The sequence below is a fragment of the Zophobas morio genome, unplaced genomic scaffold (assembly GCF_036711695.1).
Source record: "Zophobas morio isolate AGI-343-1 ecotype UQ-CSIRO unplaced genomic scaffold, CSIRO_AGI_Zmor_V1 ptg000010l, whole genome shotgun sequence".
NCBI classification, from domain to species: Eukaryota; Metazoa; Arthropoda; class Insecta; order Coleoptera; family Tenebrionidae; genus Zophobas; species Zophobas morio.
In genome coordinates this window covers 6,823,026-6,834,347 of record NW_026972115.1, presented here as the reverse complement: position 1 = coordinate 6,834,347, position 11,322 = coordinate 6,823,026, and the positions used below count along the sequence as shown (strand labels likewise).

The following is an 11,322-nucleotide window of genomic DNA, read 5'->3' as shown; positions in this document are numbered from 1 at the left end:
GCACGGGACAGGTAGAATACTTGAAGCATGAAAAAAAGATAAACGCTTTACGACGAAAATAGCGTCACGTAAACGCATTACGACTGGATGAAATAAACAACATTGAATTACTTTAATTAGTCATAATTACAGAAATTACATTTTTTTCGCTTTTTTTTGCAACGTGTGTCAAAATTATGTTAATACCAATCGACAAGTATGGAGACAAAAATCACCAGATTAATGAATTTGGCAAGAATTTCGGCTTTACATTTTACATTCTTTTTTAAAAAAGAGCGTCTATACAACAAAAATAATTATAATGCAATTTATCATTTTCGCTTAATTGTTTCTGTGTCAGTAGACGCTCAAGCGGATCTCCCCACCTGATCTGTCAAAGAGTGAGGTTATATTTTTATTTACACTTTTTATAAATTTAACATCGTTTCAACCCTTTTTGCGTCTCCTAACTGTATTATTTAACGTATCCACCCGGTGACGTAAAAACAAACTAAAAACTTTTTACATAAAAAAAATGAATGGTGTTAATGGAGGTGAACTTGACGCCCTGTTGGCAACTTTCTCCACTGTCCAAAAGTACCGTTATTCCACTTGTTTACAACATGCACGTATGACGAATGGGTGAAATGGCCCCAGAAGCAGCAAATTCACACAAGAGGTAAAAATAATACATAATAAAATGTTTGACTGAAGCATGTTTTCTAGTTCTTGGTGGCTCATTTTTGGGGCAGTTTGCGCCCTCACTTTAACCACAAGGTTTTATAAAATCGCAGAACCCGATCATGTTTGGTTTGTATTATAATTGACGTGAAAAACACCAATTAAAGTGATAATTTCAGCTGGGATGAGACTCATTTTGGAAAAATGGGGAGCTGGTACATTAATAGGACGTTCTTCTTTGATGTACATCCACCCCTGGGCAAGGTGCGTACTTTTTAGAAAAACGTGTACTAATAATATCTGTAGATGTTAATAGGGCTTTCTGGGTACTTGACGGGCTATGATGGGACGTTTGCTTTTGATAAACCAGGTGATAAGTATGACAACACCAGCTACTTAGGAATGAGAGTGGTAAGTATCATATTCGTAGAACGTTCACGACGTTAACCATTCTTTATCCAGTTTTGTACCGCTTTGGGGGCCACCCTGATCCCCATGGCGTTCCTAATTGTTGAAGAGACCACACAGTCAATCACAGCGGCCACTTTTGCCGCTTTATTAATTTTATTTGGTAGGAATTAACAATTTTTTTTTTTTTTGTGCATTACAACTACAAATTTTAGATGTGGGGATTTTAACGTTAACTCAGTACATATTGTTGGACCCCATTTTATTATGTTTCATAATGGGCTCAATCCTGGGAGCTGTAAAAGTATCATCGCGTCGAATCCAAGAGTTCTCCGTGTCATGGTGGCTGTGGCTAATCTTCACAGGCACAATGTTAGCGTGTTGTGTTTCTGTGAAATTCGTAGGGCTTTTTGTGGTATCACTAGTGGGTCTCATGACTACAGCGGACTTGTGGAAAATTCTTGGTGACATGACACGACCAGTGGTAAGTCGTTACAAAATTAAATAGAGTGTAGGTACAAGTGGGGCTTTGAGTGTCATTTCCTCGATGCATTCATCAAATTATGGGTGCGTTTTTAATCAGCTAAAATTTTATGATAATTTGAGGTTACGTCCTTGACATTTGCCAATGATTGTAAAGGTTATGTTCTTCAAACCCACCGAACAACATGAAAACAACTTAAGTCGTCACTCATGAAGTCTCATTAACGTTAATAACGCATCCCGACACACGATGTTTGCGATAAAAGCGACAAACAAACTCCTAAAAGTGATTTCATTACACACACCAAAAAGTAAGGTTAGGTTTCTGCATCCCCCAATTTTCTCACTTCTGCGTCAAAACACCCGCTGCCTCTACACACCAACCACCACCTCGGACAAGAAAAATGAAAAACTCGCTGCTAGACTCGTCGCCGGGGCCCCCACGTCCGTGCAGCCCTACTTGAAGCTAATGAGACTTGATAGACCTATTGGCACATGGTTGTTGTTCTGGCCTTGCGGATGGGGCATAGCCTCAGCGGCCCCCGCCGGTTGCTTTCCTGACCCCTACATGCTGGCTTTGTTTGGGACTGGAGCTGTGATTATGAGAGGAGCGGGGTGCACGATTAACGACATGTGGGACCGCGATATTGACTCGAAAGTGGCTCGAACTAAAGACCGACCGTTAGTGAGTGGTGACGTTTCCATGAAAGCCGCTTGGGTGTTCCTAGCCGGTCAATTGAGTCTAGGTTTAGGTGTGTTGTTGCAGTTGAATTGGTACAGTGTTTTCCTTGGAGCGAGTTCCTTGGGTCTAGTCATCACGTACCCCCTTATGAAACGGTTTACTTATTGGCCGCAGTTCGTGTTGGGGCTGACGTTTAATTGGGGGGTTCTTTTAGGGCATAGCGCCATCAAGGGATACGTGGATTTGCCGATTTGCTTGCCGTTGTATGTAGCTGCAGTTTGTTGGACGATTATTTATGACACCATTTATGCGCATCAGGACAGAGATGATGACTCTAGGTTGGGGATTAAGTCGACGGCGCTTAAGTTCGATAGAGATACGAAGTTGTGGCTGAGTGGATTCAGTGCTGTGATGATGGGGGGAGTTGTGGCTTCAGGGATTTTGAATGAAATGGCATGGCCGTACTACGCTTCTGTGGCGCTAGTGGGGACGCATCTAGTGTCTCAATTGACCACGCTCGATATTGATAACGCCAGTGATTGTTCGAACAAATTTATTTCGAATGCGCAAGTCGGGCTTATACTGTTTTGTGGTATAGTCTTGGGGACTGTGTTCAAGAAGAATAAGGACAAAAATGACACTAAAGCTATCATTCCGCTTGTATCTTAAAATCTTGATTGTTAATAAAGAGTTACCAATTGATTTTTTTTTTTTTTTTGGTTAGACGGCCACTGTTAAGCATTTAGTAGCAAGAGGAATTTGTCTTATAATGTGGCCGGTGATCCTTTATATCACGTTCTTCTACATCCATCTGGCGGTTTTAAACCGCAGCGGAAATGGAGATGGGTTCTATAGCTCGGCTTTTCAGTCTCAACTCATTGGGAATAGTCTGCACAATGCCAGTATGCCTCGGCAGGTGGCGTACGGGGCGCTAATCACCTTGAAGAACCACCGGACTGGAGGCGGGTACCTCCACTCCCATTACCATTTGTACCCAGAAAATGTGGGCGCCAGGCAGCAACAAGTAAGTTTTAACAGGAATGTGAATGGAACAGACATTCTTTCATTTCAGATCACCACTTACACCCACAAAGACGACAACAACAAATGGCTGATCAAAAAATACAACACCGAAGACACCAGCGGTATCGTGGTGGTCCGCAGTGGCGACCTCGTCCGACTAGAACACGTACCAACAAAGCGCAACCTCCACTCGCACAAAGAACAAGCTCCGATTACAAAAAAGCACTTCCAAGTGACAGGATACGGGGAAAACGGCACCGGAGATGCCAACGACGTGTGGAGAGTAAGTGTGGTAGGCGCCAGAGACGGCACCGAAGTCACCGCCGTAAGCAGCAAACTCAAATTCGTGCATTACTTGCAATCGTGCGTTTTGACGACCAGCGGCAAGCAGTTACCCAAATGGGCCTACGAACAACAGGAAGTTTCCTGTAATCCGAATCTCAGAGATCCTAATGGAGTGTGGAACGTGGAAGAGAACGTCTTCGAAAAATGTAACCCTACGAGAAGCTCTTTTCTTAATTACAGTGTTTGCTTTTAGTACCTAATGTCAGTTTTGAAGTTTACGCTCCCAGTTTCTTGGAACGGTTTCTGGAGTCGCACGCTGTGATGTTTCAAGGGAATGCGGGTCTTAAACCTAAGGAGGGGGAGATAACGTCGCGGCCGTGGCAGTGGCCAATCAATTATCGGGTAGAGGCGATGCTACTTACCCCCACTATACTAACTTATTTGTTGTTGCAGGGACAGTTCTTCTCGGGGTCCAGTTACCGGGTTTACCTTCTCGGGAATCCAGTGATTTGGTGGAGTAACTTGGGTTTTCTTTTTGTTTTCGTGGTAATTTTTGCGTGTAACGCGATTCGGCAGCAGCGGGGGTACATTAAGTCGTTTTCTGAAGCCAATAAGGACAAGTTGGTGGCTTGTGCGTGGTTGTTTTTAGGGTGGCTTTTGCATTATGTGCCGTTTTGGGCGATGGGCCGGGTTTTGTATTTCCATCATTATTTTCCCGCGCTGCTGTTTAACTCCATGATTACAGGTGAGTTGATACCTTAATCCCGAATGTCATTGTTACAGCTAATATCCGAAATCCGTTATTATGCATAATAACTAGACATTTTAGGAATTATGCGTAATAACTGAAATTTTCAGTTATTATGCATAATAACGGAAACGTTTAGGTAATATTGATAATAACTAACAGAGGAACAGGAATTTTGCATAATATTTTCCACAAAGCTACCCACCCTGCCTCGCTTTCCTCTACATATCACATGTACAGTTGATTTAAAAAAAAGGACAAATTACAGTTATATAAACGTCATATTCCCATTGCTTTTCATTGATCTATGAGAACCTGAATTGCTCATCTTGTCCCGTTTTTTTTGAAATCAGCTGGACATGTTATAGGCCAGTGCCGAAGCGTTTGAAAATGATAAAAAGTGAAAAAAAATGAGAACAGGATTATACCCATTGGAAAAGGAAGAAAATATAAAAAAAATAAAGGGAAAAATAATTTACGGGCGATCTGAGGTCCGGAAGGGGAAGAGGGTGAGCTTTTAAGGGTAGAAAACGGTTTATCACGATTTCCGGCAAAACTACAGGTCCTATAGCAAAAAGTTACATGGCAAAGTTGTAGGTAATAAAAAGATCTACAACTTTTGTGTTTACACTTTCTTTACATAACCTCAAAATTTATGCGAAAAATGCAAATAACCGAGTTTTTGGTTTTTTATATTTGTCTCCCACAAAAAAAAAATTTAACGAAATTTGATGAAAACTTACCAATTTATGTGCCAAACTCACTAATTTTTTTGATTCAAAATATTTATTTTTTTCCTTATTTTGATTTAATATCGAAAAACCACCCTAATTTTCAATATTGTTAAAGATACTAATATCGTTACTACAAAATGGGGATTGGTGGTAGAAGAGTGAAAATTTAGGGTTATATATATTTTTTGAAACCAAATCTTAAAAAAATAAAAATAACAAATTTTGTCCGAAAAATAAAAAAAAAAAATGTGTGGGCCACCCTTATCACCTAGTAGTATAAAAAAATAATTTACGACCTATTCTCAGACCTACCGAATATAGACAGAAAATTTCATAAAAATCAGTCAAACTGTTTCGGAGGAGTTTGGTTACACACACTGTGACACGAGAATTTTTATATTAGAAGACAATGAATTTACGATGTTTTTCTTTCCTTTTCCGGCAAACCCAGATGTTGTATCGCAATCAGAAAAACAATACAGAAATGCAACGATATTTTTGAAAGATTCATATTTGAAACTATTGGACGTGAAAAATAGATCTTTTACACTTCCAGAACCTGGTTTGAGAAAATAAATGTCATAATTATTTGAATTCAATTGATTCAAAAGGACCAAAATATCTTGATCCACAACTATGACAGTTTTATTAGTATCTCTGGCAGTTTCTATCGAGATCTTAATTATGTCAGCATCAGCATCTTCTTCCGCTTGTTTACAGGAAAATTCTTGTGACTGTAGATTCCAAAAGTTTCTTTTAAATAAGTAAATTCCTCACAATTCTCTTCAAGTAAGCCTGCACGTGTATATTTATAGACGATGTTGTTCATTCTTCTGATGGGCTAAAATTTTCCGTAGGCCGTTCAGGTATGTAAGTTATCTTAAAATAGCAATAAATAGGCGTCTATGCATATAATTTAAAAATTATCCTACAACTTTAACAAAATATTGTAGATGTCTTATAAAGTATTAATTGTATTAACTTATTTGGTTGTTAATTATAGTAGTATATTTCGATTTGCAATTTTTTAATTTATCAATGTAACATGGAATATTACGTTTTTCGAGTAATTCACGTGTAGATTTTAATAAATAGCTCCAAATTTTACATAATAATTAAAAAACAAATTTTTAAATTCGAGTTTTTTGGTTTTTTTTGCATTTCCTGTGAAAATTTGCCATCGTAATGTATAATTTTTTTTACACCTCCAGAAAGTAGAGATTTCAGCGAACAAAAAGCACACCGATTTTTTAAAAAAGCAAACATTTTGACGTGAGAATTTTCCATTGAAAATTAGAGTGGTTTTTCGATATTAAATCAAAATAAAGGGGGAAAATAAATATTTTGAATCAAAAAAATTACAGGCAGTTTGAAACATAAGTAGGTAAGTTTTCACCAAATTTCGTAAAAAAAAAACTTTCTTGTGGGAGATAAAAATAAAAAATCAAAAACTCGGTTATTTGTATTTTTCGCATAAATGTTGAGGTTATGTAAAAAAAGTCTAAATACAAAAGTTGTAGATCCTTTTATTACCTAGAACTTTGCTATTTAACTTTTTTCGATAGGACTTGTAGTTTTGCCAGAAATCGTGATAAACCGTTTTCTACCCTTAAAAGCTCACCCTCTTCCACTTCCCGACCTCAGATCGGCCGTAAATTATTTTTCCTTTTATTTTTGTTATATTTTCTTCCTTTTCCAATGGGTATCATCCTATTCTAATTTTTTTTGTTCTCAAAAATTATCGGCCCTGGTCTATTAGGCAATATGCATAATGACTAATGTTACAGGTATTATGCATAATTCCTGTTCCTCTGTTAGTTATTATCAATATTACCTAAACGTTTCGTTATTGTGCATAATAACTGAAAAATTCAGTTATTACGCATAATTCCTAATGTTTCCGGTTATTATGCATAATAACTGACAAGTTTAGTTATTACGCATAATTCCTAAAATATCTAGTTATTATGCATAATAACGTATTTCGGATATTAGCTGTAACATCATCATGACGTCACGCGCAAAACCCCTTTAACCCCAAATGTCATAATATATCTGTTTACACTGTTTTTAAATATATGACTTTTTTGATAAGATAGTTATTAATTTTGTTTTCACAGGTATTATCATCGATTATTTGTTGGAAGAAATACCGAAGTTCTTTGGGGAAAAATTCGGTAATGTTGTTTACCACACTCTGGTGGCGCTCGTGCTATCCACCGTGGTCTACAGTTTTTATTTATTTTCGCCGCTTACGTACGGAATGAGCGGCCCCAACGCCAACGAACCCAACTCGACCATGTATGGCCTAAAATGGTTGGACACTTGGGAATTCTGATTCATGATATTGCCTAGACTGTAAATTTTTATAAAAAAAATAAATCCATACATACATTAACACACATTTACAACACACTTTACAAGTAATGTTTTTCAGTTATTTCCACATTTACAATTAAAATTTAATTCGCCCCTAATTGACTTAAGTTTTAATGCGCACAGATAAGATATGAATATTAGGTCAAAACCGGAATATCGACCATTGAAGACGCTCCGTCGCAGTCAAATTTCCCCATGCGACCCTACCCACCTCGAGTGCCGCTGCGCGCCACGATACTATAATAATAATTCTCCAGTTTCCAGTGACAAGTCTGACACCCATCACGATCCTAACCTCACTCAGTAATTTTTATCTGTTTATCGCGATAAATAAACAAATAAATCATTAAAAATTCGAAATAACCAATGGAATCCGCGGTTTTAACCTCGAGCTTAAGTTCAAAATAAGTTCCCTCTTATCAGGGATAATTGTGTGGAGTGCGTCGGTTGATAAGACGAGTGGGATGATCTCATAAGTATTTCCTGTCATTCAGCCCCATCCATTCACTATAATGAGATGGATATTTTTAATCATCCTCATCCCAACGATTTACTGCCACGAAGACGATACTTTGGAAATCGTCTCCAAGACCCGCACTTCGTACCTGCAGAAGTATGGGGGCTACGTGGACGTCGTCGTCATGCACGTGGAAATCCCGTCGGAGGTGTCTTTCGCGTCACTGAAATTCACCGCTGAAGAAGCCCAAATGTCGATGTTTAGTAAGTTGGGTGTCTTATAGTCGCGAATTTTGAGTCATAACTGTCCCGTAGGTTGTAGTCCTCGGAAAGTATTGATGTACATGAAACACAAGTCTCTTCCGGTTATTAATCCGGACGGGTCGAGGTTTCCTGATAGTTTTAAGAATATTAGCCGATCTCAATATTACTATTTAGAGTTGAGGAGCGACAAGAGCGTGAAGTATTTAAATTTGACGTCCCCTGATCCTGGGTGTTATTTTATAAGTGCGTTTTTGCCGTACGACGATCCCAAGCACGAATCCATTCAGCCGCCAGGTTCGTAACGCTTTTTCTCGTGTAATTAGTAAAACAATTAGTTTGAGTAAATTTCAGAACTGACCCCTGAGTGCTATTCTTTCGTGGAGACCACCCTGTACGTAAAGCGGCGCCCTAGCGCGGGTCAAATCGTGGAGGGCGTCCCCTACACCATCGAGGCTTACACCTCCCACAGCTCCCTTTACACGTTTTACGTTCCCCAATTTGTCATCCACGCTTCCTTCCTCGTTGAGAATATAACTTTTGCCAAAACCGCGACCCGACTGACTGTTAGAGTCCAATCTAGAAGCATCCCGTCGGAGGAGACCGCCATCAAAGCCGAGATGATCGAACCCAACTCGAAAGAAAAATCCCTTACGGTTACGTTCAACACGCAGGAGGAGAACTGGCACTACGTGGAGTTTCTGTTCGAGGGGCAAGCCAATCCTACCGAGAGCAAATCTAGTCTGAGTTTTATTCTGAAATATTTCGCCGAGGATTCTGAGAGGACCACGAACGCGACGGCTTGGCGGGTTTTCAATAGTAACGAGATCACCAGAGTTCTGAAGTACAGACAATACGATTTAGTTAGGGAGTCTACGACTGAGAGCTTCTCGTACTCGTACGAACTGAGACAAAAGTTCACGATTTCGTCCAGCGTGGCTGTGAATTTGACCAGTAGCGAGTTCACGGTGTTGCAGTTCAAGCTGCGAGAGCACGCCGACATCGGGGGCACTCTCCAGTTCGTTTTGGCTTTCAAACCGAGGGTCAAGGGGCGGTCGTTGGAGAGCGAGCCCAAAGACAATAAAATCATCGCTTGTATACGACCGGAGGCGCCAGAATTACCCACATGGCCGAACCATTGCAGCTACGGCGGCGACCAAATCGTGGCGCCTTTGGTTGTGAGTAAAGCTACGGATAACAGCTCTATGATGATTCCCTACCCTGAGTCGGGGGTGTGGTATGCCACGTTTAAGTTGTTCTGCGGGGAGTGCGTCCCTTGCAGTTGTCCAGACAACTGTCAGAAAATTTTCGAGGCTTGTGTCAAAGATTGTCAGGCGACGTGTCAGACCAAAGACACCTGTAATAACTGCTCATTAGATTGCAAGACTGAAGTGGTACATTCCAATGGTTGTGCGAAATGCGACTGCGACGGACCCTGTCTTCGAAACAAAGAAGTTTGTAATTCGAGCGTTGTCTTCGATATATCGTCTACAGCCTGTGCCAACAATTGTGGCAAACACGGGAGATGCATGTTCATGGTGTGCGATGGGGTGGTATATGCCACGTGCGTTTGTTCGCACAACTACAAAGGTAAGGAACGCCATAGTAACATAGGTTAGTATCAGCACAACGCACTGTAAGTAAACCAACTGTTATATAGAAAAAGGAATCGTTTAACTGTGAAGAAAACTTGTTTTTAGGTTGGGATTGCAGCGACGACGGCGACGCGACCCCCTACTACATGCTCGTGATCGAACTTCTTTTGTTGGTCTTCAGCAACTTGATGTTCCTTCCCACTGTATACGTAGCCTACCGACGCGAGTACCATGTAGAAGCTATTGTTTATTTCGCCATTTGTTTTTTCTCTACGTTTTACCATGCCTGTGACGCCGGTGAAAATATAATCAGTTTTTGTATAACCCGTCTGGGGGCGCTTCAGTTCGCCGATTTCTACTGCGCCCTTCTGGCCATCTGGGTCACTTTGATCGCTATAGCTGACTTGCCGTCGTACTGGCCGACCATGTGTCATATAACCGGTGCCATAATTCTAGCTTTTACCACGACTATAAACAAAACGGGGATTTGGGGGTTCATTCTGCCTGTGGCATCAGGGTTGTTTATAATCGTGGTCAATTGGTACTTGAAATGGAGGAAAGTAAGACAGTTGTTTTTGAGTAAACGGTATTTGAGGGTATGGATACCTCTAGGGTTGGTAGTTGTTTGTGTAGGATTGATCATATTCGTATTTTTGGAAACTGAAGCTAACTACAAGTATTTACATAGTCTGTGGCATGTTCTCATGGCAGTAGGGGTTATTATCTTGCTGCCGCGGAGAGATACATTCCAACCTCAAACAGAATTATAATCTTGCTTTTAGTGATGTTCGTCCACTTTTTTAGGTTTTAAGTCATCGGCGTGCCTACGACGTACAATAGTTTCCAAAGCACCTAGACTGGAAATAGCTAGAACCCATCCATTTTTTATTTTACTTGTATCCAAACTGTGATAATTAAATAATGTTATATTTTCGTAAGTCTAGTCTCACAATTCCATGTTATTATACTCTAATTTTACTACATAATACTGCATGTTTAAATGTTTGAATATAATGTTTTACTAAGTCTAAGTCAATTATATGTCAGGAATAAACTACTTTACCGCCGTATGCCCATACCGTATTTCCCTCTCAAACTGCTCCGCTTTCAACGTACCATCGATACTCTCACAGTTTTTATTAAATACAGAGTAAGCACTGACCTCTCCTGTCCGTTTTGGACTAGTTCTGGTATTCACAAACATAAACACGATCCCCGACGAAATAAGAAAAACAGTACCGAACTGCAACTCTATAAAAATCCAGTACAAAATCGCCCATAAAACCACCCACAACAAGTAATACAACAAATCGACCACCGAACAACACCTAACGTTTTCGTCGTCACTGCACACACTGGAGGCGTCCTCAACCAACTCGGCCACATCCTCGACTTCTTCGGGGGGCGCCAGCGCCTCCTCTTCAGGCTGACAACACAAAAGCCAAACTATCAACTGTTTAAAAACAACCGACTTACGCTTGCTTTTTGGCGGCTCCGCCACAAACCCGTGAAGAAAGTCTTCGTTTTGGCTTTCATTTCGTCTAATTTTGCCTCGCGGGCTTTCTTCGCCCGATAATCGGCCAACCTTTTCTCCATTTTTAACACACT

At 40.2% G+C, this 11,322-nt stretch overlaps 4 protein-coding genes across 6 annotated transcripts; 3 read left to right on the top strand and 1 right to left on the bottom strand.

The window, feature by feature from the left end:
• The first annotated feature begins 103 nt into the window (after window positions 1–103).
• Tw (twisted) lies at window positions 104–7,421 on the top strand. Of its 2 annotated transcripts, XM_064052252.1 has the most exons (11): window positions 104–658; window positions 706–789; window positions 840–924; window positions 967–1,071; window positions 1,123–1,231; window positions 1,284–1,552; window positions 2,958–3,257; window positions 3,306–3,747; window positions 3,795–3,943; window positions 3,995–4,286; window positions 7,144–7,421. In XM_064052252.1, exons 1-11 carry the CDS (start codon window positions 618–620, stop codon window positions 7,359–7,361), a joined length of 2,094 nt encoding a protein of 697 aa, XP_063908322.1. In that variant the 5' UTR covers window positions 104–617; the 3' UTR covers window positions 7,362–7,421. The 2 variants fall into 2 exon arrangements, with proteins under 2 accessions (XP_063908322.1, XP_063908323.1); XM_064052253.1 differs by lacking the exons at window positions 104–658; window positions 706–789 and having other exon boundaries at window positions 839–924; window positions 977–1,071.
• Window positions 1,598–2,935, top strand: LOC135126308 (4-hydroxybenzoate polyprenyltransferase, mitochondrial). The gene has a single exon (XM_064052264.1). The coding sequence runs from the start codon at window positions 1,802–1,804 to the stop codon at window positions 2,900–2,902; it is 1,101 nt and encodes a 366-aa protein (XP_063908334.1). The 5' UTR covers window positions 1,598–1,801; the 3' UTR covers window positions 2,903–2,935.
• Window positions 7,422–7,513: 92 nt separating the features above from the next.
• LOC135126304 (post-GPI attachment to proteins factor 6) lies at window positions 7,514–10,740 on the top strand. Of its 2 annotated transcripts, none has more exons than XM_064052251.1 (4): window positions 7,514–8,122; window positions 8,174–8,416; window positions 8,474–9,709; window positions 9,820–10,740. In XM_064052251.1, the coding sequence occupies exons 1-4, from the start codon at window positions 7,915–7,917 to the stop codon at window positions 10,482–10,484; spliced, it is 2,352 nt and encodes a 783-aa protein (XP_063908321.1). In that variant the 5' UTR covers window positions 7,514–7,914; the 3' UTR covers window positions 10,485–10,740. The 2 variants fall into 2 exon arrangements, with proteins under 2 accessions (XP_063908321.1, XP_063908319.1); XM_064052249.1 differs by having other exon boundaries at window positions 8,474–9,733.
• On the bottom strand, window positions 10,628–11,310 carry LOC135126311 (SAYSvFN domain-containing protein 1). Its single transcript, XM_064052268.1, has 2 exons — window positions 11,191–11,310; window positions 10,628–11,140 (listed from the first exon to the last, which is right to left on the bottom strand). The coding sequence occupies exons 1-2, from the start codon at window positions 11,308–11,310 to the stop codon at window positions 10,769–10,771; spliced, it is 492 nt and encodes a 163-aa protein (XP_063908338.1). The 3' UTR covers window positions 10,628–10,768.
• Between the last annotated feature and the right edge of the window lie 12 nt (window positions 11,311–11,322).